This window comes from Salvelinus alpinus, chromosome 23 (genome assembly GCF_045679555.1).
Source record: "Salvelinus alpinus chromosome 23, SLU_Salpinus.1, whole genome shotgun sequence".
Lineage (NCBI taxonomy): Eukaryota > Metazoa > Chordata > Actinopteri > Salmoniformes > Salmonidae > Salvelinus > Salvelinus alpinus.
The window spans coordinates 33,999,673-34,025,798 of record NC_092108.1 but is presented as its reverse complement, the minus strand read 5'-3'; the positions used below and the strand labels follow the sequence as shown (position 1 = coordinate 34,025,798).

The following is a 26,126-nucleotide window of genomic DNA, read 5'->3' as shown; positions in this document are numbered from 1 at the left end:
AGCCATTTGAAAAGTAGCTTAAGCGGAAAATAGACGGGACGCAATTATCTGAAAACTGCAGCATGTTGTTGTTAACTTATATTTCCCTACTTCAATCAACTTGTCCATTTTGAATTTGTGATTAAACTGTTGTCATTTGGCAAGAAATCTAGCTTATGTACCCAATGAGTTAGATCTGTTTTTATGAGCATTTATTTCGGTAGGCCTAATGGGAGCTTGTGTGTGCGGTCGGAATGCAATTGAGTGAATGAGATACGAAGGGGAAAGGGAATTTAGGGAGAACGGTGTGATGCTTGGCTTGGTTTATTTTTGTTGTGCCCCACAAATGGAACACTAGAGGCAAAGTAAATTAACATTGTTTTCAAGACAATTTCACTTGCTCGTTTGGGCAGCCACAAAGCACATTCCACCAAATAGTTTAACATTATTTGAAAAAATGTGATCTCTGGTTAGAGATCGAGCTTTGGCGTCCATTCGAGTACTCTATTCATGTCCATCCCTAGTGTGAAGTTGTCATCTGACTCAGCACTTCCCAGGCTGCCAGTTCTGATGTCACCTAGTCCCCATGTCACCACTGAGTCAGCCCTCAAAGGAAAGCCAGAGTGTCTCAAATGGCACCCCATACCCTATTTTAGTGTACTGCTTTTGACCAGGGCCCATAGGGCTGTGGGGGGAAAATGTGTGCACGATAAAGGGAATAGGGTGCCGTTTGAGACGCAAACAGACGGGAACCGTCGCACAGACACTGTCACCATGCAAGCTCAGAAACCTCCAAAGAACACCCTCGGCTTTCTTTTCCTCTCAGCATCGGGACAATAGTTACAGTAACCAGGAAGATGAGAGCTGGGTCCTAATCATTAGCAAGCAAATGGAAGAAAACAGACTGAAACAGGGAGAGACCATCTGAACTTGTCCAATATGAAACGCTCGTTTTTCGTTTTCCATTACACAACGGATTAAAACATTTTGCTACGGTGTGCTGTAATGACTACAACACCGGCAAGTTGTTTGCTTTCTCATTAATACTAGTACAAATGCTTTTTCTTTTGTCGTTTCTTCCCCCCACTTGAAGCTCAATCCCCCTGGGTCCCTCCCTCCCTCCCTCTATCCCTCCCGCCCTAATTCATTCATTCTGATGGAAATCAAAAGACTCGTTTGGAGTACAGAACAACACACCATTACAGGAGATTGATCATGCATAATATCTGCCTCTGCCATGTTGAATTGACTGCCATCAGTCACCTAACACAACACTCACAGCAATGCTGAATGGAGCATTTTACTTTTCCAACTCAACACCTATCCCAGAAACATTTCAGTTGCCTGAAGACTAAAGACCTTTCCTCAGTTGTGAGGAATGTTAAATATTTGGCTTAAAATTAAGTTTATTTCATCATCCAAAAAGGCAGGTTCAAGTTACCTTCATATCCTGGAATATGCTAAATCATTATTACTCACTAACCAGAGATTCCTAAAATGAGATAAAATAAGAGATTGTATTGTCCATTTATTGTACTTTTCAAACATGACCTACTCAAGCAGCCTACATGTTATTGTTTCCCATGCTGCTCTTTGATGTGCTCTCTGTTTCCTCTTCCTCCTGAGGTGGTTTGGAGTGAGTCTATTACAAACATGCTGCCATCTTTGTCCTGGATCCATAGCCTCTGAAACAGATCGATAACCAGTGTTTATTTTGATTGGTCCCTGTAGGAAAACTCTGGACGCGGAGTATTAAGGTGGCCTATAACATCCTCCACAAGCTGGGGAGCAAGCAGGAACCCATGCTCAGACCTGGAGACCGGGTGAGTGAAGGGGGGGAGGAAAGGAGGGAGTGAATGTGTGAAGGGTGAGGGAGAAGGGGTGAAGAGGCCTGTGTGAGCTCCAGCCCGTGTCTACATTCAGAGAGAAGGGCTTACAGAGCATCAAGCAGCATCATGTCCACCCCAGTGTCCAAGATAAGCACCAGCCACCAGGCTTAATCTCCTGTGTTCAGGCTCAGGACACTGCCTGGTGTGTATTACTGCAGTCCTTCTGGGATTTGGTACTTCTCTGGCTACTTATGTTACCCAACATGAATGTTATTTCACGTGACGTACAGTATCTGAGTTACTGTATGCTCTCCCTTTAGATCTTCTGTGCTACTGCTCTCTGTGCTACTGCTCTGTGTCTCTGTGCGCTACTGCTCTCTGTGCGCTACTGCTCTCTGTGCGCTACTGCTCTCTGTGCGCTACTGCTCTCTGTGCGCTACTGCTCTCTGTGCGCTACTGCTCTCTGTGCGCTACTGCTCTCTGTGCGCTACTGCTCTCTGTGCGCTACTGCTCTCTGTGCGCTACTGCTCTCTGTGCGCTACTGCTCTCTGTGCGCTACTGCTCTCTGTGCGCTACTGCTCTCTGTGCGCTACTGCTCTCTGTGCGCTACTGCTCTCTGTGCGCTACTGCTCTCTGTGCGCTACTGCTCTCTGTGCGCTACTGCTCTCTGTGCGCTACTGCTCTCTGTGCGCTACTGCTCTCTGTGCGCTACTGCTCTCTGTGCGCTACTGCTCTCTGTGCGCTACTGCTCTCTGTGCGCTACTGCTCTCTGTGCGCTACTGCTCTGCGCGCTACTGCTCTCTGCGCGCTACTGCTCTGCGCGCTACTGCTCTGTGCGCTACTGCTCTCTGTGCACTACTTCTCTGTGCACTACTGCTGCAATCCTTTCTTCTTCAATGAAAGTGATTTACCACTTATGGTATCCATTTACACAACATGTCACCAGCTTTGAATTACAAGTAAGGATTGTAATGAAGATCCACACTGTCCCACTCTTTTTTTCCCCCTGCTATTTGATATACCGGTACTTGTGCATTACTAAAAGGCAACTGTTACCTATTGTCCGTGTCCCAAAATGGCACCCTATTCCCTGCATAGTGCACTATATAGGGAATAGGGTGCCATTTGGGACGCCACCATTGACTCAAGTCTCCTCAGCATCCATCCTATTTTGAGGATGTTGCTTTGTTTCTTTCATCTAGGTTTGTTCCCCTTCGTTTGCTGGGTAGGAAACTGAGTCAATGTTTGCATCCCAAGTGGCACCCCAGTTCCTTTTAAGTGCCCTACTGTAGACCAGAGCCCTATGGCCGTATGCTCAAAAGAAGTGCACCATAAAAGGAATAGGATTCCATTTGGGACGCAAGCTGGTGCTATGAGTGTGTTTCCTCGTTAACTAGAGAGGAACGGTTAATTACTGTACAGAAAGTTTATTCTCCCACCCCCTCCCTGTAAATTATAAAGTAGCATTGATTATACTTTTCATAAAAATAGTTTATTGAAGCCCATAAGTCCCACTAGAGCTGCTTGGAGGTTTAGCAGAATGGGATGAGTCACAGCTGACAACACAGAAATGGAAGAAAAACTGCATTTTGCAGGGTGACATTGAAAAGCTCTGCAAAAAAGATTTAACAGCACCCAGAAATGATTTACTCTCCTTTTGCACATAAGGCCATAGGGCTCCGGTCAAAAGTAGTGCTCTGTATAGGGAATATGGTTTGCGGCATTTGAGACTCAGATAATGTAGAGGACATGCAGTAAGGTAATGCTGTGTTCCATCGTGGCAGGTGCACTCTGTTTCACCCCCAGATGCTGTCTAATCAGAGCTACAGTATATAATGGCTCTCTGTCCAACATGGGAGCCATTAACAGCACTTAGTGTTAAGTTTACTGTTATCTCTCACACACACACACTGTTATCACCCTTGCTCCCAGGCCGGAATGCAACCTGGTGCACATCTGATCCAACATGCACTAGCACCAGATATGCGTTCCAATGACGCCACCATTGAAGTTAAAGCACCAAGTACACACTATCCACTGTCTCCAGACAAATCTATTGAACAGGATATTTGTATATGACACCGAGGATATTTGTTTTTGTTATTTATTTATTTTTAGTCAACCCTTATTTTACCAGGCAGGTCAATTTAAGAACAAATTGTTATTTAGAATGATGGCATGACTTCCTGGATCTAGGAAGTTGCCCTTTTTTGTGTTGAGAAGCATTGTGATTGTGATGTGATCTATCCATAAGTGAGCTGTTCTGCTCTCCTCCTGTGTTGGGGCCTGCTGGAGAGGAGAGAGCTGCATTAGGCAGATGAAAGTGTCTAGGGGAGATGGCAGTAGCTTTTATCAGAGAGGGAGAGAATTTCTTCTCACTTGTTTGTTTATTTCACTTGCTTTGGCAATGTAAACATATGTTTCCCATGCCAATAAAGCCCCTTTGAATTTGAGAGGGAGAGAGCAAGAGCCCAGATGCTCAGTGAGAGTTCACAATTCCACTGTTCTGATAAGGCTGCCTGCCTCGCTGCTGAAGCTCAATCAGCCCCTTTTGTAGACAAAGCCAGCGTCCCAAATGGCACCCTATTCCCTTTATAGTGCACTACTTTTGACCAGAGCCCTATGTAGGAAATAGGGTGCCATTTGGGACAGACCCTAATTTTGTTGCTCCAGTGTTGAGGAGAAAAGAGGCCCCCCTGTGTGAACACGGTTTAGACATCGCTGATCATCTGTCACTGGGTGGAAAACTCCCTCAACAGACTGACTGACTCCGGGCTCATGGGATGATAACGTTAGCAGCATGCTTTCATATCTTGCTTGGCACGTAGTCATATTTTAGGAGATGTTGAGTTTTGGCTCTATTTGGGGGCTTGTTGTCATGACTACACTGACCTAAGACTTAGTCATGCTCTCCTCAGTTTACAATAAGCGATGAGATTTCAGACATATAGATTTTCTGCGGCAACTTAACCAATGAAGGCACATTTATAGATCTTAGATTATCAGAGCGTATCAAGTGTTTCCACTTTCTATTCAAATCTCCTTTCTTTCAAGTTGGAAAACTGACCATTTTGTTGTTTTCATCTCTTAGGATGTCATATTTTGGAGATCGTCTGTATTTGGGGCTTTCCGACATCACAACACTGGCCTAAACCATTATCTGTTCAATTATCAGAGCTTATGGGTTATTTTCCACTTTTTCCACAAATCAGAATACGTTTACAGGATATCTATTGGTAATCAATCATTTGTATAAGGGTGGGTTAGTGCCCATTTACTATTATATAATTACCATTTCACTCTGTCTAACCTTTGTGATTTATCTGTCCACAGGTGGCTCTGGTCTTTCCCAACAACGACCCGGCTGCCTTCATGGTTGCCTTTTATGGCTGCCTCCTTGCGGAAGTTGTCCCTGTGCCAATCGAAGTGCCACTTACGAGAAAAGTAAGGACACACACACACACACACACACTGGTGTACGTGTGTGACCTCCTGCGTCATTGAGGCCAGCAGCATGAAAGGAAAGACAGGTGGAGTTCCCCTTTTTAGTACAAAATTTGTGTCCCAAATGGCTCCCTATGATGTAGTGCACTTCTTTCTACCAGGGACCATGCAGCTCTGGTGAAAAGTAGTGCACTATATAGAGAATAGGGTGCCATTTGGGACTCATAAATAACAGGAGGAAAAGTGAATGAGAGGTGAAGCAATGTTTGCATTTGGACCAAAGAGGTCGTGCAGTCATAGGACTCATTCTCTTCATAAGTGTTGACAGTAGGCCGTCAACTGTCATGATGTCACATAGAGAAAAGAGCAGAGGTACTATAGCCTTGTAAACTTTGCCCTTTGCAGTCAGTGCTACGTGTGTAGCTACACTATATAGACAAAAGTATGTGGACACCCCTTCAAATTTGTGCATTCGGCTATTTCAGCCACACCAGTTGCCGACAGTTGTTTAATATAGAGCACACAGCCATGCAATCTCCATAAACAAACATTGGCAGTAGAATGGCCTTGCTGAAGAGCTCAGTGATTTTAAACGTGGCACCGTCATAGGATGCCACCTTTCCAACAAGTCAGTTCGTCAAATTTCTGCCCTGCTAGATCTTCCCCGGTCAACTGTAAGTGCTGTTATTGTGAAGTGGAAATGTCTAGGATCAACAACGGCTCAGCCGCGAAGTGGTAGACCACACAAGCTCACAGAACGGGACCGCCGTGTGCTGAAGCTCATAGTGCATAAAAATCATCTGTCCTCGGTTGCATCACTCACTACCGAGTTCCAAACTGCCTCTAGAAGCAACGTCAGCACAAAACAATGCCCCGTGCACAAAGCACTTGACTGGCCTGCACAGAGCCCTGACCTCAACCCCAGCGAACACCATTGGGGTTGATCCGAGGACCTTCAAAAGGTGGGTGGCGGGCCGGCAGTTGCCGATCCATGTACTAAAGGAGATCAGTCCGGTCTTTTTGTCTGGTGAAGTCAGTAGAGTTGGTCATCAAAAAGAAAGTAGGACCACTCTTCATATAGTTAATTAAAATGCCTTTATTTGTATGGCGTGTTCATTGGAAACAAAGTTTTAAACTCAGACGCGTTTCGGCTGCATGGCCTTTGTCAGGGAGTACAAAGATTATGATAATACAATGTCCTCTTCGAAACGGCTTTTCCCAATCAACCCTAATTTGAAGAGGGAGTGGTTACAGAATTCATTGGACACCGCCGAGTAAGCAATACTTTACACATTAAAGTGAAATACTGCAGACATGCCATCAAATGCATCTCAAGGCTAGAAGCATCAGAGCCCCTAGAAAGGTAGTTGTAACCTTGAATATGACAGGGCAAAGTGCTAAGAATAGGAGAGCCATCTGTTCACTAGATCACAGCAAACCACAACAGTCTAAACCTAGCTGAGGGCAACAGAGCAATAGTAGAGTTGGTGGTCAGTGGACAATAGCTGTTGCCTAGCAGTGTGTAGAACCAGGAGACTAGGAGGATTGTTTTGCGAGTGAACAGGTCTGTCTTGTAAAAGAGAGGTTTTATTCTCATTGAGATAAAATATGTCAATTAAGCTTAAATAAAAATACAAAAGTGTAGGCTCCTGGATGTAGGGGGTATGTTCTTCTCTTATGAGGCTGCTCACGTCCTAGTGTGACTCAGCCTGCCTCGGCTGCTTTCACCAGATCTGGCTCTGTAGTTCAGTCAGAGGATCAAAGCTTTTAATCGTGGCCATAGAGAGGTCTGGGGGTCTGGGGGACATCCAAAGAGAGAGCAGTCAGTGGCCTGTTGATGTGTGCTACGCTACAGTGCAAGAGAACAGAGTTTGTCCCAAATGGCACCGTATTCTCTATAGTGCACTAATTTTGACCAGGGCCCATGGGGCCAGTCAGACAGAGGAACATGCAGGGGAAAGGGATTTGGGAGCGTTTGGTTCTCTCTCTGGAGGAGGCGCGTTCCAAATGGTCACCCTATTCCCTATGTAGTGCATTACTTTTGACCAGGGCCCATAGGAATCGGGTGTGTTTTGGATGCATACAGGTTTTTATTCATAAATGAGGATTATGACTAGGACTAAAGATATGTAACCGCTGTGTGATCAGAGGGAGTAACTTGGCTTATTAACACTTTTGTGTGACTAAAGTCCTGTCCAGGGGGTGTACTTGTACGTCAAAGCTGCCTCCCGCTACAGAAACAGAGACAGGCTCGAGCCCTATGGGCCATTCTGGCTCGGAAAGCCTTACTTTCCTTGCTTACAGTTGTCATGGTGTAATATCTCTGGGGAGTGCCATAGAGAAACCAGACGGCCATTATGGCTCTTCAGCATCTGGATCCAATTGGCATTATTAAACAAGACTTTGTAGTTTCACTCTCTGTGGGGGAACCTCGCTGATATTGTACTCATATACTGTAGTCATCACACTCAAGCCGGGACCATTCAGCTGTTCCTCAAACCATTTTATTATGTTATGCTACAATAATAATGGAAAATGTGGCAAGCAATTAATTTTGGCGATTTATAGGAACATTTGTAATGGGAGCGTGGGTTGAACATTGACGGTCTCATTCTTCTTGATATTATAGTATGTAGGGAACGGAGAAAGCCGAGATCTGATTTTGGTGACACATTAGCTTGTAGCTCCAACGGGTCGGCCTGGACCGTCGGGTTTGTGAGGAGACCTCTTCAAAATGAGTTCAGACAACTGACGTAAAGCTTGTCGTCTTTGTGAGAGTCATCATTCGATGGTGGTTTAGTTTGTAGCTCAAACGCTTCGGGTTTTACAGACGGTTTTGTGGTGATTTTCTTGTCGGCCTCCCGAGTTCGTTCCCGGGCTGTGTCCCAGAGGGCGGCGCACAATTGTCCCAGCGTCGTCTGGGTTAGGGGAGGGTTTGGCCGGTGGGGCTGTACTTGGCTCATCGCGCTCTAGCGACTCCTTGTGGCGGGCTGGGTGCCTGCAGGCTGACCCCTGTCGCCAGTTGAACGGTGTTTCCTCTGACACATTGGTGCGGCTGCCTTCTGGGTGGGCAGGTGTTGAGGAGCGTGATTTGGCGGGTCATGTTTCGGATGACTCATGATAGCGATGAGACAAGATCAAAAAACATAAAATACTGCTATTACAAGCCCTATGTTATGGAATAGGCGCAAGCTTTATATCGATAGAAATTGAGCTGCAGCCAGGACAAGAAACGGTATGTCTCTAGCATAAACACGAGGACCTATTCAAAATGACCGTGTGACGCTAGGGAGTGTTTTCCCCCCTACCACCTCTCACACCTCTGCCTTTTTCCCCATCTGGCTTACTCACACATCGCTCTTTCTCTCCCTCTGCTTTCTGTCTGTTGTCTCTTTCTATCTATCTCCTTGTCTGTCTCTCTTCATCCCAGCTCAATTAACTATTTCGCTGACTCAGGTTCAGCTGATGCAGCCAGTCCAGAAGAGAGGCAGGCAGGCAGGCAGGCAGGAAGAGAGGCAGGCAGGCAGGCAGGCAGGAAGAGAGGCAGGCAGGCAGGCAGGAAGAGAGGCAGGCAGGCAGGCAGGCAGGAAGAGAGGCAGGCAGGCAGGCAGGCAGGCAGGCAGGCAGGCAGGCAGGAAGAGAGGCAGGCAGGCAGGCAGGCAGGAAGAGAGGCAGGCAGGCAGGCAGGAAGAGAGGCAGGCAGGCAGGCAGGCAGGCAGGCAGGCAGGCAGGAAGGAGGCAGGCAGGCAGGAAGAGAGGCAGGCAGGCAGGCAGGAAGAGAGGCAGGCAGGCAGGCAGAGCAGGCAGGCAGGCAGGCAGGCAGGCAGGCAGGAAGAGAGAGGCAGGCAGGCAGGCAGGCAGGAGGCAGGAGGAGGCAGGCAGGCAGGAAGAGAGGCAGGCAGGCAGGAAGAGAGGCAGGCAGGCAGGAAGAGAGGCAGGCAGGCAGGAAGAGAGGCAGGCAGGCAGGAAGAGAGGCAGGCAGGCAGGCAGGCAGGAAGAGAGGCAGGCAGGAAGAGAGGCAGGCAGGCAGGCAGGAAGAGAGGCAGGCAGGCAGGCAGACAGGAAGAGAGGCAGGCAGGCAGGAAGAGAGGCAGGCAGGCAGGAAGAGAGGCAGGCAGGCAGGAAGAAAGAGGCAGGCAGGCAGGCAGGAAGAAAGAGGCAGGCAGGCAGGCAGGAAGAGAGGCAGGCAGGCAGGCAGGAAGAGAGGCAGGCAGGCAGGCAGGAAGAACGAGAGGCAGAAAGAAAGAGGCAGGCGGGCAGGCAGGAAGAACGAGAGGCAGAAAGAAAGAGGCAGGCGGGCAGGCAGGAAGAACGAGAGGCAGGAAGAACGAGGCAGGCGGGCAGGCAGGAAGAACGAGGCAGGCTGGCGGGCGGAAAGAGAGGCAGGCAGGCTGGCGGGCGGGAAGAGAGGCAGGCAGGCTGGCGGGCGGGAAGAGAGGCAGGCTGGCGGGCAGGAAGAGAGGCAGGCGGGCGGGACGAGAGGCAGGGCTGTGAGCCCAGTTTATCAGAGAGACAGAGAGAGCAGCTGTGATGGAGAGAGGCTAAGACAGAGTGGCTGTATACTGTAGTGTAGGAATAGGAAACCCCCTAGCTGCAGAGCAGAACAGGCTGTGATGTCAGAGCTGCAGGGCCTGCTTCTATTAGTGTTGCTATTTACTCCATATGAGCCTGTGTGGGTTTATTCCTCCACCCACACAATGTCTGAGAGCGAGACAGAGAGAGCAGGCTACACATGACCATGCAGTATGTGAGCAGTGGGATAATATCACTGTTTTTCTAACCTAAATATACACTCTTGATAGTCGTAACACACCAGAGCAAAGACTGGGGGTTTCACAGTATACCTTATGATGTTTGTACAGTACTATATTTTGCATTATGATAATTCATGGATGTATGAATACACTGAACATAAACACATGCTCCATGTACAATAAGAAAAAAAAAGCAATGCTTCCTCCTTTGCCTCTCTCCTCTTCTGTCTCTCTCTCGCGCTTTCTCTCTCCTCTCTTCCCTCTCCAGGATGCAGGGAGCCAGCAGATAGGCTTTCTGCTGGGGAGCTGTGGGGTGACGGTTGCCTTGACAAGCGACGCCTGCCATAAAGGCCTTCCTAAGAGTCCCACGGGGGAAATTCCACAGTTCAAAGGTAAGTGACCGTGTCAATGTGTGTAGCACATCACCGCATGATGTGCCCCTGTCATATGCTGTCATACGTGAGATGGTCTGATGGGTTTTCATGAGATGCTACAGCCATGGTAGCATATGGTTTGTCTGTTCACCATCACAGCCCCATTGACGTCAATGGGGATACCGAATTCTAGGAATGATATTTCTATGGTTACAGCAGAATGAGGTTCTGTAGTACCAGCATGGATTGAAATTAAACACTGATATCGAACCGGTTTTGAGTTTCACCCGGGCTCCAGTGATTTTATTGCTCCCCTCTGAAACAAATGGAGAGACTTATTGGAATGGAAGGACAGGCAGGCAGGCAGCAGAGTAATGGGATTGAATAAGAGGGGAGGTTTGCTGTAGTAGACAGAAGATCCTGCATATAGAATGGCCCACTGCGTGGAGAACAGAGCAGTTAGACCGGGAGAGAGATGGATGAGGGAGAGAGAGGAATATAGGGTAGTGAGATGAGAAGGAAGGCTGGAGGGAGCAGAGAGAGCGAGACCGAGAGGGCTCAGTGTGATTAATGCCTTGTGCCTGCTCTTCAGTAATGGCTGTATAAATAGCAACATAACGCCAGACAGTGGATTTAAAGCTATTCTTTTAGCATAGATTGAGAACCTGAGTCAGGGCTGAGTAGAGGGCTAGCTGTGGAATCCCCAAAGTACTGGGGCCAGACCTAGGCTGCATCCCAAATGGCTCCCTATGGGCCCTGGTCGAAAGTAGTGCCCCCTGTAGGGAATAGGGTGTCATTTGGAATGCAGGCCCAGCCTCATTAGGGATGAGTGGTCATTGATCGCATCAGGATAATCACATCACGTTAAATGGCAGATTCTGACAGGCTCTCTAATGCCTCGACTTCCTTTACGGTGGTCTTTACTTTTCTCTTGAATTATTCTGTCTCTCTTTCTCTCTATCTCCATCCAGGCTGGCCAAAGCTGCTGTGGTTTGTGACTGAATCCAAGCACTTATCCAAACCCCCCAGAGACTGGTTCCCGCATATCAAGGATGCGAATAACGAGACAGCCTATATTGAGGTGACCCACAGCTTTATGTCTTTGAGTGCTTGTGCCTTGTGTAATAATGTAATTGAATTTCAAGATGTTCCGAACATGTGCCAGGTCATGTCAGAAGACTTTATAGTTAAAGTTCACCACCACAATAATATTTGTATATTTTGCCTTTTACTCCCATTGATTTAGACCGCATATTCTCCTGGGTCTGTTAAATAAGTGTCTCACTCTTGACAGTCAGAGAAGGATTGGATAGACTGCGGTCTCCATTGATTTGATGAATCATTCATGAAGACGGCAGGTGTTGCTGATATTACTTTAACTACAGCTACAGTAGATCTCCCTCAACATCCTACAGAACCTAGTCAACATCCATTCCTGCTACGCTATGCTGTGTGCACAGCTCTCATAGGGAATTCAAGACCAACTGCAAATGGCACTTGTTTGGTGTGATAATTTCAGGCCTTCTAATTGCAGATCAATATGCTTCATGGGGTTTGATTACAAGTGTCTTTCTGGGGATTGGATATTCCGTTGCTGCTTCTGTATGAGAGACCAAGTGTGTTTCCCAAATGACACCCTATTCAGTGCACTATTTTTGACCAGGTTCCTGGTCAAAAGTAGTGTACTATAAATGGAATAGGGTGCTATTTGGGATGTGACCCAAGACCAGTCAATCCAGTAATCTAATGTGATTTGTCTTAATTTACTTTTTTTTTATGCAGCGAGGAGGTAATTCAACCGGAGGCGTAGATATTCTATGCTCATTGTGAAGTGATTGAAAAGATCATAATGAAATAAGAGGGAAGAAAATTATTGGAAATGTCGTCAGGTCAGACGGCAGAGAGAAGTGTGTCCCAAATGACACCCTATTCCCCATGTAGTGCACTACTTTTGACCAGGTTCTGTAAAATAGGGTGCCGTGTGGAACAGGTCCATTTTGTGTGTTCCAGTGGAGACAGAATCCAAAATGGCGGTAGTGAATAGTGACCTTTTTTTGTACTTTTGGCTCATGCATGGTACATTCCTACTCAGTCCGCACATTTTTCTAGTACGCTCTTCATTCAGCAATGGCTTAGAAGCCTTGTCACATCTACAAAGGAAAATATCTCCAGAAATATTTTGCTCTAGTTGTAATCTTTTAGACAAATGGTTGTTTTCGTAGTCGTGCATCGCTAGCTAGACATATGGCTGAGCAGATATCTGGAGGTGCTATGCATCACTCCTCTCAACGTAACACTACCTCAGATAGTCTGTAAGATATATAGAGCATGATGGATTCTGTTTTAATGACTTTGCCTAATGACTGACTAACTTTTCATATTTTTGTTCCATCTCCCTGTCTCTTAGTGCAGATAAAAATCAATGGTGTAATCCATCTAAATGTTGAGAGCTGTTCTCCCCATTTTAGTTTGGTTGAGATCAAATATACGATGAATAATGAATGTCTGATTCATGCCTGAGTTTTGGGCTCCGTTCCAAATGGCACCCCATTCCCTATATAGTGCACTACTTTTGACCAAGGCCCATCAGCCCTCAGATATGAGAACGGTCTCGGTGCTCAGTCAGGGGATGATACAGACAGCAGTCTGTATAGTGTTTATGTTGTGTTGTCTTCTCCCATTGATCCAGGCTAGCGCTGTGGTCGTTCATCAGACTGACTGGAGAAGACTGGCCGAGACAGCATCAAGGCTTTATTAGAGGAAAGATTGTCGTTGCCCTTCCTAGATCTACTACTATGTGTGTCTACTATAGGACTGGGAAAGGTCTGGTCTGCAAGACGGGACGTTACCGCACGATTGTTATAGACAGAATGAGTTTCTCAGCATAAATTAGCACTTACTGTACACCTGGAGGTGTGTAAAAAGTAGTGATAACAAATAATATGCCAAGTAGCATTATGGATATTGTCAATACTAGTGACTGATAATGAATCAGTTATTTAACAGTAGTGTGTCTTTGTCAGCTTACGAGCAGTGTTTGAAATGGACAGTGGGTTGTCTGTACAGTAAGAAGCAGGTGCCATCTAACAACATGATTGTACAGTAGGGTGATATGATGGGTTGTGTTGCTGATTTGTGATTGTGACAGTAATGTGATGCACAACATCCTGACTCCTTCTCTCTTTCTCTCTCTCTCTCCTTTCTCGTTCTCTCTCTTTCGTCTTCACTACAGTATAAGACGTGTAAAGATGGCAGTGTGCTGGGAGTGACGGTGATGAGGATGGCTCTGCTGACTCACTGTCAGGCCCTCACCCAATCCTGTGGATACACAGAAGGTGGGTCTATGCAGCCCTTTCCTATAAGACATTCTACAGAAGTCATAATACTTAGACTCTCGAAGTATCCTTTTTTCAATTCTCCATCCTACAGGAGACGTGCGTTAGAGAATTTTTCATTACAATTGGTTTCTCTTTCTCCTTTTATCTCTCCCTCTTTCGCTTGTCTGGGCATTGTGCTTTTCACAGTCATTGTTCTAAACCCCGTATCTCACAGTAATCTTGTATTGTGTACATCTAATCTAATGTGTCATGTTTCATGGTTACTGTTTGATGCCACTGTTGGATTAAACTCTCTTGTTCTCTGTGTTATGTCTCTTTCTCTCTCTTTCTCTCTCTTTCTTTCTCTTTCTCTCTCTCTCGCTGTCTCTCTCTCTCTCCTGTCTCTCCTGCAGCTGAGACCATAGTGAATGTATTAGACTTTAAGAAGGACGTGGGGCTGTGGCATGGCATTCTCACTGTGAGGACCAACCAGCTGGGCTTTCAATGGGGTTCACACAGAAACACACACACACACGTCTGCCCGGGGCTTAGAGGACTCGTTAAAGATCATTATATTCTCACTATGTTTTCTCTGAACACTCTTGGAATGGGAATTATATTATCAGAGAGGCTTTTTACCACTGTTGCTAAATTAGTTCTCCCAAATCCAATTAAAAGGAATAGTGAATATATTCTAATGTGTAGCCACAGGGAGTTTTGTCTCCATTGTGTTAGTCCAATACTAAGGTTGAGCCCCAGATGGGACTCTATTTCCTATAGAGTGCCCTACTTTTGACGAGGGTCCATCGGGTTCTGGTCAAAAGTGATGTACTACAAAGGGAATAGGGTGCCATTTGAGATGCATACAGTAATTCATCAGTGTTTTAACCAACCAGATCTCCGATCAGTTTTCTCATTAGCCTAGAAAAAGCCTGATCATTACCAGTCTTGATTGAGTCTAAAGGCCCGCACAGACTGTACGATTTTAGCCGTCTTATGCCATGATTTTGCCGTCCGGGACAAAAATGTCCACGTCATGGGCAAATTCTTCGGTCGTAAACGATTGTCGGAGGTCTTGGCTCGTTCAGGGTCTAGGTCTGCCGATGAAATGCCACTACGAGCGGTCGTAGGCTCAAGTTCTGGCAGTGTCAGAAATGTTGAGCCTTCATCTTGTAGTGTGGCTGGTGTTACGAGCCGATCCCGGTGACTGACCAATAGGAACACGGCCGGCACTGAGTATAAACACGATAACATGATTATTGTGAATAGGCAGATTACGATAATAGTTATATTTAAACGTTTACATGCTTCTGCAAGAAGCACGATTTCCCTAATAATCTTGTTTACATGACACGTCTGAAATCAGGCACCCGATCAAAATGAAAGTTCTACCACAGCATCCATGTTGTTTTTGGGAAGCAGATTTGATTCTGAGTTCGTACATATTACGTTTTTATGTGAAAAGTATTTCTAAGATGCATTGTTTTTTTTAACATAAACGTAGAAGGAGTGTTGCGCTGCTGGTGCTGGCACCTGCGCAGGTCAAATACACAGCTGCAGCTGACGTAGCCTACAGTACGTCGGCTGACGTAGCCTCGCAAGCCAATCGCAGAATGTTACGACAGAACTGAATCAAATCGTACAATCCGGCCAGGCTGATGACAAGATTTGAATTTGGTAACACCGCACAGTGTGACATTTAATAATCGTAGACGGAATCCAAAGTACAGTGTGGGAAGGCTTTAAGGTCTAACGTTTTAACGGTGGTTCTGATTTGAGTCTTGACTTGCAAATCATCACGGCTCTGAGTAACGTGTGTCTCCTGTTGCAGAGTGTGATGAACATGATGCATGTTATCAGTATACCCTACTCACTGATGAAGGTCAACCCACTGTCCTGGATCCAGAAAGTGTGCCAATACAAAGGTCTGGACTCACCGCCTCTCTATCCACATGACTTCTGTTAATAACTGCATGTCTATTTGACATCGGATGCTGTATACCTTTTAGTCGATTATGTGTGCTTCATTTATTTGTACAATACGTATGATTTGATATACAGTTCAAACTGTATTGTGACTGTTGGCATTTTGACTTCACAGATTTGAATATTTTGTCTGTGATCCCCATGTGAACTGTCCCTAATCCTTGCTATGGTCTGATCCCTCCCCCAGCGAAGGTGGCGTGTGTGAAGTCCCGAGACATGCACTGGGCCTTGGTGGCACACAGGGACCAGAGGGACATCAACCTGAGCTCACTACGCATGCTGGTGGTGGCCGATGGAGCCAACCCCTGTAAGACCACACTACCATAGTACTATATCACTTCTCTCTATCAATTCAAAGGGCTTTATTGGCATGGGAAACATATGTTTATAGTAATATAATAGATATGGGAGTTGATCAGGATTGGATTTGTATTCAAATTCTTTGGATCTGTGTAATCTGAGGAAAATGTGTCTTTATGGTCATATGTTTGGCAGGAGGTTAGGAAGTGCAGCTCGGTTTCCACCTCATTTTGTGCGCAGTGTGCACACAGCCGGTCCTCTTGAGAGCCAGGTCTGCCTATGGCGGACTCTCTCGATAGCAAGGACAGTCTGTACATAGTCATAGCTTTTCTTGATTTTGGGTCACGGTAGTCAGGTATTCTGCTACTGTGTATTCTCTGTTTAGGACCAAATAACTTTCCAGTTTGCTCAGTTTTGTTGATTCTTTCCAATGTGTCAAGTAATTATATTTTTGTTTTCTCATGATTTGGTTGGGTCTAATTGTGTTGCTGTCCGGGGGCTCTGTGGGGTGTGTTTGAACGGAATCCCAGTATCAGCTGACTGAGGTGACTTCTCCAGGTTCAACTCTCTGTAGGTGAGGGCTTTGTTATGGAAGGTTTGAGAATCACTTCCTTTTAGGTGGTTGTAGAATTTAATTGCTATTTCTGGATTTTTATAATTAGTGGGAATTGTCCTTATTCTACTCGACATGCCTTATTTGGTGTTGTACACAGAGGATGTTTTTGCAGAATTCTGCATGCAGTCTCTCAATTTGGTGTTTGTCACATTTAGTGAATTCTTGGTTGGTGAGCGGACCCCAGACCTCCCAACCATAAAGGGCAATGGGTTCTATAACTGATTCAAGTATTTTTTGACAGATCCTAATTGGGATGTCAAATTTTATGTTCCTTTTGATGGCGTAGAAGTCCCTTCTTGCCTTGTCTCTCAGATCGTTCACATCTTTGTGGAAGTTACCTGTGGTGCTAATGTTTAGGCCGAGGTAGGTATAGTTTTTTTGTGTGCTCTAGGGCAACAGTGTGGAATTTGTATTTGTGGCCCTGGCAACTGGACCTTTTTTGGAATAATTGGTCTTATTGAGAGGAACTGTCTGGGCCCAAGTCTGACAGAATCTCTGCAAAATATCTAGGTGCTGCTCTATGCCCTCCTTGGTTGAGGACAGAAGCACCAGATCCTATGGAAACAGTAAACATTTTACTTCAGAGTCAATTAGGTTGAGGCCAGGTGCTTCAGACTGTTCTAGAGTCCTCGACAATTCGTTGATATAAATGTTGAAGAGGGTGGGGCTCAAGCTGCATCCCTGTCTCACCCCCGGCCTTGAGAAAAGAAATCAGTTTTTTTACCAATTTTAACTGCACACATGTTATTTGTCTGCATGGATTTTATAATGTATGTTTCCCCCCAACACTGCTTTCCATCATAGCAGACCCTCATGCCAAATTGAGTCAAGCTTTTTTTAAATCAACAAAGCATGAGAAGACTTTGCTTTTGTTTGTCAATAAGAGTGTTCAGGGTGAATACATGCTCTGTCGAACGGTCATTTGGTAAAAAGCCAATTTGACATTTGCTCAGGACATGAAGAAATGTAGAAGTCTGCTGTTAATGATAATGCAGAGGTTGCTGTTGATGCATATCCCCCTGTAGTTATTGGGGTCAAATCTGTCTCCACTTTTGTGGATTAGGGTGATCAGTCCTTGGTTCTAAGTATTGGGGAAGATGCCAGAGCTGATGATGATGATAAAGAGTTTATATCCAATTGGAATTTGTGGTCTGTATATTTTGTTTAATTTAGGATACCATCAACACCACAGGCCTTTTTTGGGTTGAAGGGTTTGTATTTTGTCCTGTAGTTCATTCAATGTAATTGGAGAATCCAGTAAGTTCTGGTATTAATAGCTGACTCTAAGATTTGTAATGAATCATCTATATGTTTTTTCTGTTCTTTGTTATAGGACCAAACAGATCAGAGAAGTGGTTTATCCATACATCTCCATTTTGGATAGATGGCTCTTCATGTTGTTTGTTTAGTGTGTTCCTATTTTCCTAGAAGTGGTTAGATTCTATGGATTTTTCAGTTGCGTTGAGCTGATTTCTGATGTGCTGTTCTTTCTTTTTATGTTGTGTATTTCACCATAGTGAAGGTATAGGCTCAGGTTTTCTGGGTCTCTGTGTTTTTGGTTGGATTGGTTCCTCAATTTCTTTCTTAGGTTTTCTTTGTCATTGTTGTAAAAAAAGAAATACGGTTTCCATTCCACTGTTCCGACCAGCAAAATAAATGTCTGAACCGGTTCAAAACCCCCAAAAAGTAACAGTTTATATCGTACCTTTCTGTAAAAAATGTTTTTAACCTTTTACTCAACAGTTTTTTTACATTTGAGCTCATTAACTAACTTCACCAATCAGTGCGGATGAGCAGGCAAGCTAGTTGTTTACATGCGTGATGGACAGACAAGTGTAGCCTATGGCGCAAGATGCAACTGAAATTCTGCAGGTGGGGAGAGGGCGTGAGAGGGTTGAGGAGGAGGCTTGAAGCACTGAGCATCTTGTTATGACATGCATTATCTGAATTAGGTCCACATAATTATACATAGGAGCGGCTTCTATAGAGGTACTTTGAATGTCCTTTGAGCTAGCCAGCTAACAAGCTTGTGTGTGCAGAGCAGGACCAGAATTAAAAACACGTCTTGCCTTTTTGTAGTTAATAAATCCAACGTGAAACATGATAACTAGGCATATGGTATCCTTAACTAGCATTGAAAAAGTTAATCCATTCTTCTCTAGCTAATTAAAAATCTCACTGTCTTATTGTGGTGGAAGAATTTGGGGTGAGGTGTTGTAACTTTTCAAGGGATACATTCTGTGTTGGACTGTGATATGCCTTTCGTAGACTCCTGGTATGTCTACACCCTAACACAAGGCCATTATGTTCCGTAACTGTTGCTTGTATAAAATAACTATTGTGTAAACAATATGATTGTATTATCACCTCCCGCTATATAATGGACATGTAACTATTCACTCTTGGAGTTCTTTCCTGTGAAATCAGAGGTATATCTCCCCTGCAGCTGCTTGTATTACATATGTTTCTATTATACAATGAAATAGTCTCTGCCTTAATCTCTGGATAAAATGTTCCACAACATTCTCAATCAAGCTTGTAACGTCAGTACTGTATACTATTCTTCCGAGGGGGGAAGGGCAGGTAGCCTAAACATGCAGGCAAAGATTTTCTGCTTGCAGGCAAACACTGGATAAGTTTCTGAGTGACAGAGTGAGAACTTTGCATAGGTGTTTTGTTGTGGGACTAGAAAAAAATGCCTGGAACATAAAATGACATTGTTAACCGGTTCCCATGCTTCTAAAAGAACGGTTCTGTTCCGGAACAGTATGGATCACTTTCGTTCTAGGTTCCGTTTCTGTTCCTTAAAAACCTCTCTAGGGTATATGGGACGCTAGCGTCACACCTGGCCAACATCCAGTGAGATTGCAGAGCGCCAAATTCAAATACAGAAATACTCATTATAAAAATTCAGAAAACAAAACATATTTTACATAGGTTTAAAGATGAACTTCTTGTGAATCCAACCACGGTGTCAGATTTTTAAAAATGCTTTACGGCAAAAGCATACCTTTCGATTATTTGAGAACATAGCCCAGCAGACAAATCATTACAAACAGTAACCAGCCAAGTAGAAGAGTTACACAAGTCAGAAATAGAGATAAAATGAATCACTTACCTTTGATGATCTTTATATGGTTGCATTCAGAAGACATTCATTTGTTCGATAAAGTCTCTCTTTATATCCAAAAACCTCAGTTTTGTTGCGTGTTTTCTTCAGTAATCCACAAGCTCAAATGCAGTCACAACAGGCAGACAAATCCAAATTGTATCCGTAAAGTTCATAGAAACATGTCAAACGATGTTTATATTCAACCCTCAGGTTGTTTTTTGCCTAAATAATCGATAATATTTCAACCGGACAATAACGTCGTCAATATAAAAGGTAAACATGAAAGACACTCTCTCGGTCACGCGCATGAAAAAGCTCTGTGACACGGCAGGGTCCACTCATTCAGACTGCTCTTACGCCCCCATTTTTCAGAATATAAGCCTGAAACAATTTCTAAAGACTGTTGACATCTAGTGGAAGGCATAGGAACTGCAATTTGAGTCCTAAGTCAATGGATACTGTAATGGCATTGAATAGAAAACTACAACAACAACAAAAATCCTACTTCCTGAATGGATTTCCCCCAGGTTTTCGCCGGCAAAATCAGTTCAGTTATACTCACAGACACTATTTTAACAGTTTTGGAAACTTTAGAGTGTCTTCTATCCGAATCTACCAGTTATATGCATATCATATCTTCTGGGCCCGAGTAGCAGGCTTTTCATCCAAAATTCCGAATGCTGCCCCCTACCCTAGACAAGTTAAATGTTTGTTTTCCAGTTTTCTGTTCTGTTCCAGCGCCTGCTGTTTAGGCTTTCTACTGCGAAGTTTACACCTTCACTATTGCAGTGAAATTTGTTGTTTTCTGGTAAGTTTCTAAGCTACTTTCCATCCATCTGTAGCATTTCTTAATAGTATGCAGTTTGTCTGGCTTTGATGTCTCATGATTGAGTATTGCTTTGTTCAAGTAGGCCAGGGTGCTACCCTTCCCCAGATATGTGCCTCGACAGAATCCTGTCTCGGAGCTCTACGGACAATTCCTTTGACATCATGGCTTGATTTTTGCTCTGACATGCACTGTCAACTGTGGGACCTTTATATAGACAGGTGTGTGCCTTTCCAAATCATGTCCGATGAATTGAATTTACCACAGGCGTACTCCAAACAAGTTGTAGGAACATCTCAAGGAAGATCAAAGGAAACAAGATGCACCCGAGCTCAATTTCGAGGCTCATAGCAAAGGGTCTGAATACTAATGTAAATAAGGGTTTTCAGTTTTTTTATTTCTAAAAACCTGTTTTCGCTTTGTCATTATGGGGTTTTGTGTGTAGATTGATGAGAAAAAACATGTATTTAATACATTTTAGAATAAGTCTAACGTAACAAAATGTAGAAAAAGTCAAGGGGTCTGAATACTTTCCCGAATGCACTGTAAGGTTATTATACAGCCAATGTTTGTCTATGGAGATGGCATTGCTGTGTGCTTGATTTTATACACCTGTCAGCAATGGGTGTGGCTAAAATAGCCGAATCCACTAATTTGAAGGGGTGTCTACATACTTTTGTATATATTATATAGTGAGTTTCTCTCACGACCTCATTTTCAAATCAGGAGAACACACATGGGGTCGTGACCCCTAGTGAAGTACGCTATGATTTTGCTGTGATCTGAGGGGTGTCAGTGGGCTGACTGAATACTCTGAGAGACTGGGTTGAGGTTGGTGATAGTCGTCTACAGTACTGCTGCCAAGAGATGAGCTGTAGGTGTACCTACCGTAGGAGTCCCCTCGAAGCTTACCATTACCAGCCTACATATGTACAGACCCAGACTAGTACATGTTCCTGGGTCTGGAAATGATTGATCTCCCCCTCTAGGATGGGGGAGATCTAAATTAAAGTATGGGGATTTTAGTGGGGGTATATAGGTAGCACACAGGATGGAAATGTTCTATGTTGAGATTATTTCCTTATTTATTTCCAAATGTGCCTGTTTTTATTAATTTAAGTGGGTTAGGTCTGCTTTATACCAAATTAGCATACTCCCTGGGTCTCTTCCCTGTTTCACACCTGGTAGTTTGGTGGATGGGACTACCAGCTCTCTGTAACCTAAAGGGCAACCAGTGGGTCCATCTCCTCTAAACCATGTTTCTTGTAGGATGACAATGTCTATATTTTCTTTGGTGAAATGTCCTCACTCACTCACTCACACCACAGAAACATCACTGCTCAGAGTTTTCTATTCACACCAGGCCATGAACTTTGAGAACACCGTTGTGAATGAGTCATGGCACCTGTTGACAGCAGGTCAGAGTAGAAGCCTAGAGTTACACCATCCAGTAGGTCTAACTTGTACTAGACACTACCCAGGACAGTCTTCTATGAATCCAATAACTTGTTCCATACAGATCCTATAATTCACTAGTGGACATTGGCATCCTAGCAACATGACAAAAAATCTGTGGTCAATGAAACTTTAATTCTAGATGTGGTAAAATATTGTAGAAAACTATAGGATCTCTATACTTTGTACTGTAACCTATTCTGTGGCAGCCTATGTTCATGATGCGGGTCTCATAGAATGTCTCTTTGTCATCTAGGCTAAGCCATCTTATAACTTTAGGGAAATGCATTTAATGGCCTAGTGAAGTATACTGTAGCCAATATATAATTGACCAAGCAGCGGTCATGGAACAATTACAGTAAGCTACCACTGGTGCTGTAAAAACATATACTACCACAGCTACGTTACTGTAGCTAGTGGGACCTATGGAGACGATAACGATTGAGTAATGTTGTTCATTTCCAATGCTAGCCTTATAAATGTGACTAGAGAATATAATTGAAAGGAACAAATGAGTAAGAGTGGTTTAGAGGCAGTGAGATCTGGTAACGGAGGGCAGTACAATCCGGTTACATCATTTGATGATGAACAGTATGCTTGCTGAGCTCAGCCTGACAGGGTTATGGTGTGGGGCAGACAAGCAGTGCAAGCTGGGAGAAAATCAACTGTGCCACAGCAATTAACCTGCTGTAACGGTTATCCACATAATCAAACAATGCTGACATCTTAGATTGGTATAATGTATTGGTGTTTTCCTCTCCTCGCGCATGAGCCACATCCTATTGCTTCCAACCTATTCAAAAACAGCACTTGCCCAGTGCTAGCTGTGCCACCAGAGACTCTGGGTTTGAGCCCAGGCTCTGTCGCAGCCGGCCGCGACCGGGAGGTCCATGGGGCGACGCATCCGGGTTAGGGAGGGTTTGGCCGGTAGGGATATCCTTGTCTCATCGTGCACTAGCGACTCCTGTGGCGGGCCGGGTGCAGTGCACGCTGACCAGGTCGCTAGGTGTACGGTGTTTCCTCCGACACATTGGTGCGGCTGGCTTCCGGGTTGGATGCGCGCTGTGTTAAGAAGCAGTGAGGACGCATGGCTCTCGACCTTCGTCTCTCCCGAGCCCGTACGGGAGTTGTAGCGATGAGACAAGACAGTAACTACTAACAATTGGATACCACGAAATTGGGGAGAAAAAGGGGGTAAAAAAAAACAAGAATCTAAATTTTAAAAACAGCACTTGCCAACTTTAATTGGAATGAGGGTAGTCTTTCAACATGTTTGTAGGTAGTATGATTAGGATGTCTGATTTTGTTCTTCAACATTGACGGTTAACGTTAAGGTACACCTCTCTGTCCATCTTCCTCGCTCTTATCCCTCTTTGTCTTTCGCGCTCTCTCTTTCTCTCTCAGGGTCCATCTCGTCATGTGATGCATTCCTCAATGTCTTCCAGAGTAAGGGGCTGAAGCCGGAGGTGATCTGTCCCTGTGCTAGCTCTCCAGAGGCCCTCACTGTAGCCATCAGGAGGTGCACACAAACACTCATTACTATGAACTTTTATACAAAACTCTAAGTTTACTGTCCTGTGGGTTATGGCGGTTATAGCTGCCCCCCCATCTGTTATATATTGTAGCTCAACTTCAAATAGCCCCTGCTTACAGTAACGAAGGCAAGTTTAATTAAATCTCAAATTACAGGAAAAAAGTTAACTCCCTGCCCTTGATTATGGCACTGTAAAAAGCTTACTGTGTGCGCCACATGCATCACTTATAAATGACATCTTGACATTACGGATACTGTGGCAATTACGTCATTTCATTTCCAGGACACAGCTTCAAACTCGCAAATCTAATCAACGGCCTGCCAATAAAACCCAATTCCCATTTATACCCTGTTGCCCACACATATACACACACACACACAGCACCATTAATGAAAGCACCCCCATGATGGCGTTGTCCTGGTGTTTTATGGCCCTCCATTTCCCCGGGGGCGTCGAGCTCCCGCTTCCACTAAGGGAGTAGCCCCATCCCTAGCCGTCTAATTGGCAGATTTTTAAATGGGATGCAGGCTTTGATTTGGGGATGTGTATTTTGGAGCTTGTTGATAGGGGCGCTACACTGTGGCTGACCCTGGTTCTGACCCCAACCTCTCCGTGTATACAGTATGTGCATGTCTACCGGGGTGAATGGGATATGCAGAAGACCCATTTATTTTGTTGGTCATGAAGTAAATGGACAATAAAGTAATCTTCCTGTTAATAGGCCGACAGACGACAGTAACCAGCCCCCAGGAAGAGGAGTGCTGTCCATGCAGGGTTTGAGTCACGGGGTCATCCGGGTGGACTCTGAGGAGAAGCTGTCTGTTCTCACCTTGCAGGATGTCGGCACTGTCATGCCAGGAGGTAAACACCAGGGTTGCAATTCCGGTTACTTTCCCAAAATTCCCAGGTTTCCAGAAATCCTGGTTGGAAGATTCCCGGCATCAGAATGGAATAAGAAGGAAGTCTGGTAACCTGCAACTGGTGTTTCTGGAAAAGCTGGGAATTTTGGCAAGGTTACTGGAGATTGTGTAACCCTATTACAAACACAGCTTTATGTCTGCTTTATGCCCCTAGCAAGGATAGAAAGCAGCATAGCAAACAATGTTCATAGATTCATTGAATTTACCACACACACACACATTACTTGATGTATGACTGAATTATCCAAAAAAGATTGTTTTGATATCCATATTTTTAGATGAAGTAGAAGTTGTTCATTATCCAGATAACGTCATATGATAACGAGAGTTTCCATCAACTGGAATCTTGTTTTCCATGTAAAATCCTGGCATTACTCACGACGACGCCTCATAACTGACGAACACGCATAAAGAAGTTATATTGACCCTGAAATAAAAATATAAAAAAGCATTCCTCAACAGAGAGTTCAACCTACTTTTCTAAGGAGTGTGTTTTTGTGATTTGGCTCAGTGGGAGGGTTGGAGAGGGTAAATCAAATGTCACCCTATACCCTACATAGTGCCCTACTTTTGACCAGAGCGCTATGGGAATTATATAAGGGTTTTGGGATGCAGAAAAGACCGAAGAAGAGGGGTTGTGTGGTGGGTTTCTAGAATCCGGAGGGCCCTGACCTCCCCAGCATGTGGTGCCAAGATGAGTGCCTGGCTGCCTGATAGAGTCCATAAAGAACCTTTACACCCACACAGAGGCCATGACCCAGGGCCGCGGGCTTCCCTACCACCTCCCTACCCCTTAACCTGTCTCCTTCCAGCACCAGATACGGGTGACCCTAACCTCATTTCCTCACCTGCTCTCTGTTAGGGGTTTCCTGGAAGTGTGTTGATGTGCTACTGAGGACGCAACACCTTTTTATTGAACACAAGGGATGTGTCCCAAATGGCATCCAGTTCCTTATATAGTGCACTACTTTCTACCAGAGCCCTACGGGTACTGGTCAAAAGTAGTGCACTAAATATGGAATATGGTGCCATTTGGGACACAGACCAGAGGAGTGCACCCTCAGCTATGTGCTGCAGAGTAATGCAGTGACTATATCATGAAGTGCACTTGGCTTGATGTGGATCATTGAGGTAGCTGGGCCTGGCTTCACTGCTCTAAACCCCTCTCTCTCGCTCGCTGCTGTTTACTAAAAAACTCTCCCTCTTTTTTCCCTCGTCTCCTCCTCTTTTTGATTTTTTGCAGCTCTCATGTGTGTAGTGAAACCAGATGGGGTTCCGCAGTTATGCAAAACAGATGAGATTGGGGAGCTGTGTGTGGGTTCTATTGCCACGGGGACGTCGTACTACGGTCTCTCAGGCATGACCAAGAACACCTTTGAGGTAAGGCCTAACAGCATGGTGTTATGGGCTGAGCTACCCCTGGGTCCTGGCTAGGGACGGTTAGGACGCCTGGGGATTGGCTCTAACAACTGCTGCTGTTCAATAGTTCTTAAAAACCATTCCAGATTCCTCAAGTGCTCTATATAATCCATTAGTGGAGAGAGAGAGTCATTTAATGGAATTGCACCCTTATGTGATGCCTTCATTCATTCATTTGTTTTATTTATCCATTGGGCAAATTTAATCACTCTGTGTATTGCAGGTTGTTAGGAGAGTGATAAACGAATGTGTATGTCTGT

At 44.8% G+C, this 26,126-nt stretch overlaps 1 protein-coding gene across 22 annotated transcripts in view; it reads left to right on the top strand.

Annotated features, from left to right (window-relative positions):
* Positions 1 to 26,126, top strand: part of LOC139551291 (disco-interacting protein 2 homolog C) — a 244,420-nt gene that overhangs the window by 192,308 nt on the left and 25,986 nt on the right. For all 22 annotated transcript variants that reach the window (XM_071362766.1, XM_071362774.1, XM_071362763.1 and 19 more), the window contains 11 exons: positions 1,711 to 1,802; positions 5,142 to 5,252; positions 10,275 to 10,398; positions 11,352 to 11,461; positions 13,613 to 13,715; positions 14,111 to 14,175; positions 15,529 to 15,622; positions 15,871 to 15,990; positions 23,397 to 23,511; positions 24,249 to 24,388; positions 25,691 to 25,827. In XM_071362766.1, coding sequence (XP_071218867.1) covers positions 1,711 to 1,802; positions 5,142 to 5,252; positions 10,275 to 10,398; positions 11,352 to 11,461; positions 13,613 to 13,715; positions 14,111 to 14,175; positions 15,529 to 15,622; positions 15,871 to 15,990; positions 23,397 to 23,511; positions 24,249 to 24,388; positions 25,691 to 25,827 — 1,211 coding nt within the window. The remainder of the gene's footprint in view (positions 1 to 1,710; positions 1,803 to 5,141; positions 5,253 to 10,274; positions 10,399 to 11,351; positions 11,462 to 13,612; positions 13,716 to 14,110; positions 14,176 to 15,528; positions 15,623 to 15,870; positions 15,991 to 23,396; positions 23,512 to 24,248; positions 24,389 to 25,690; positions 25,828 to 26,126) is intronic.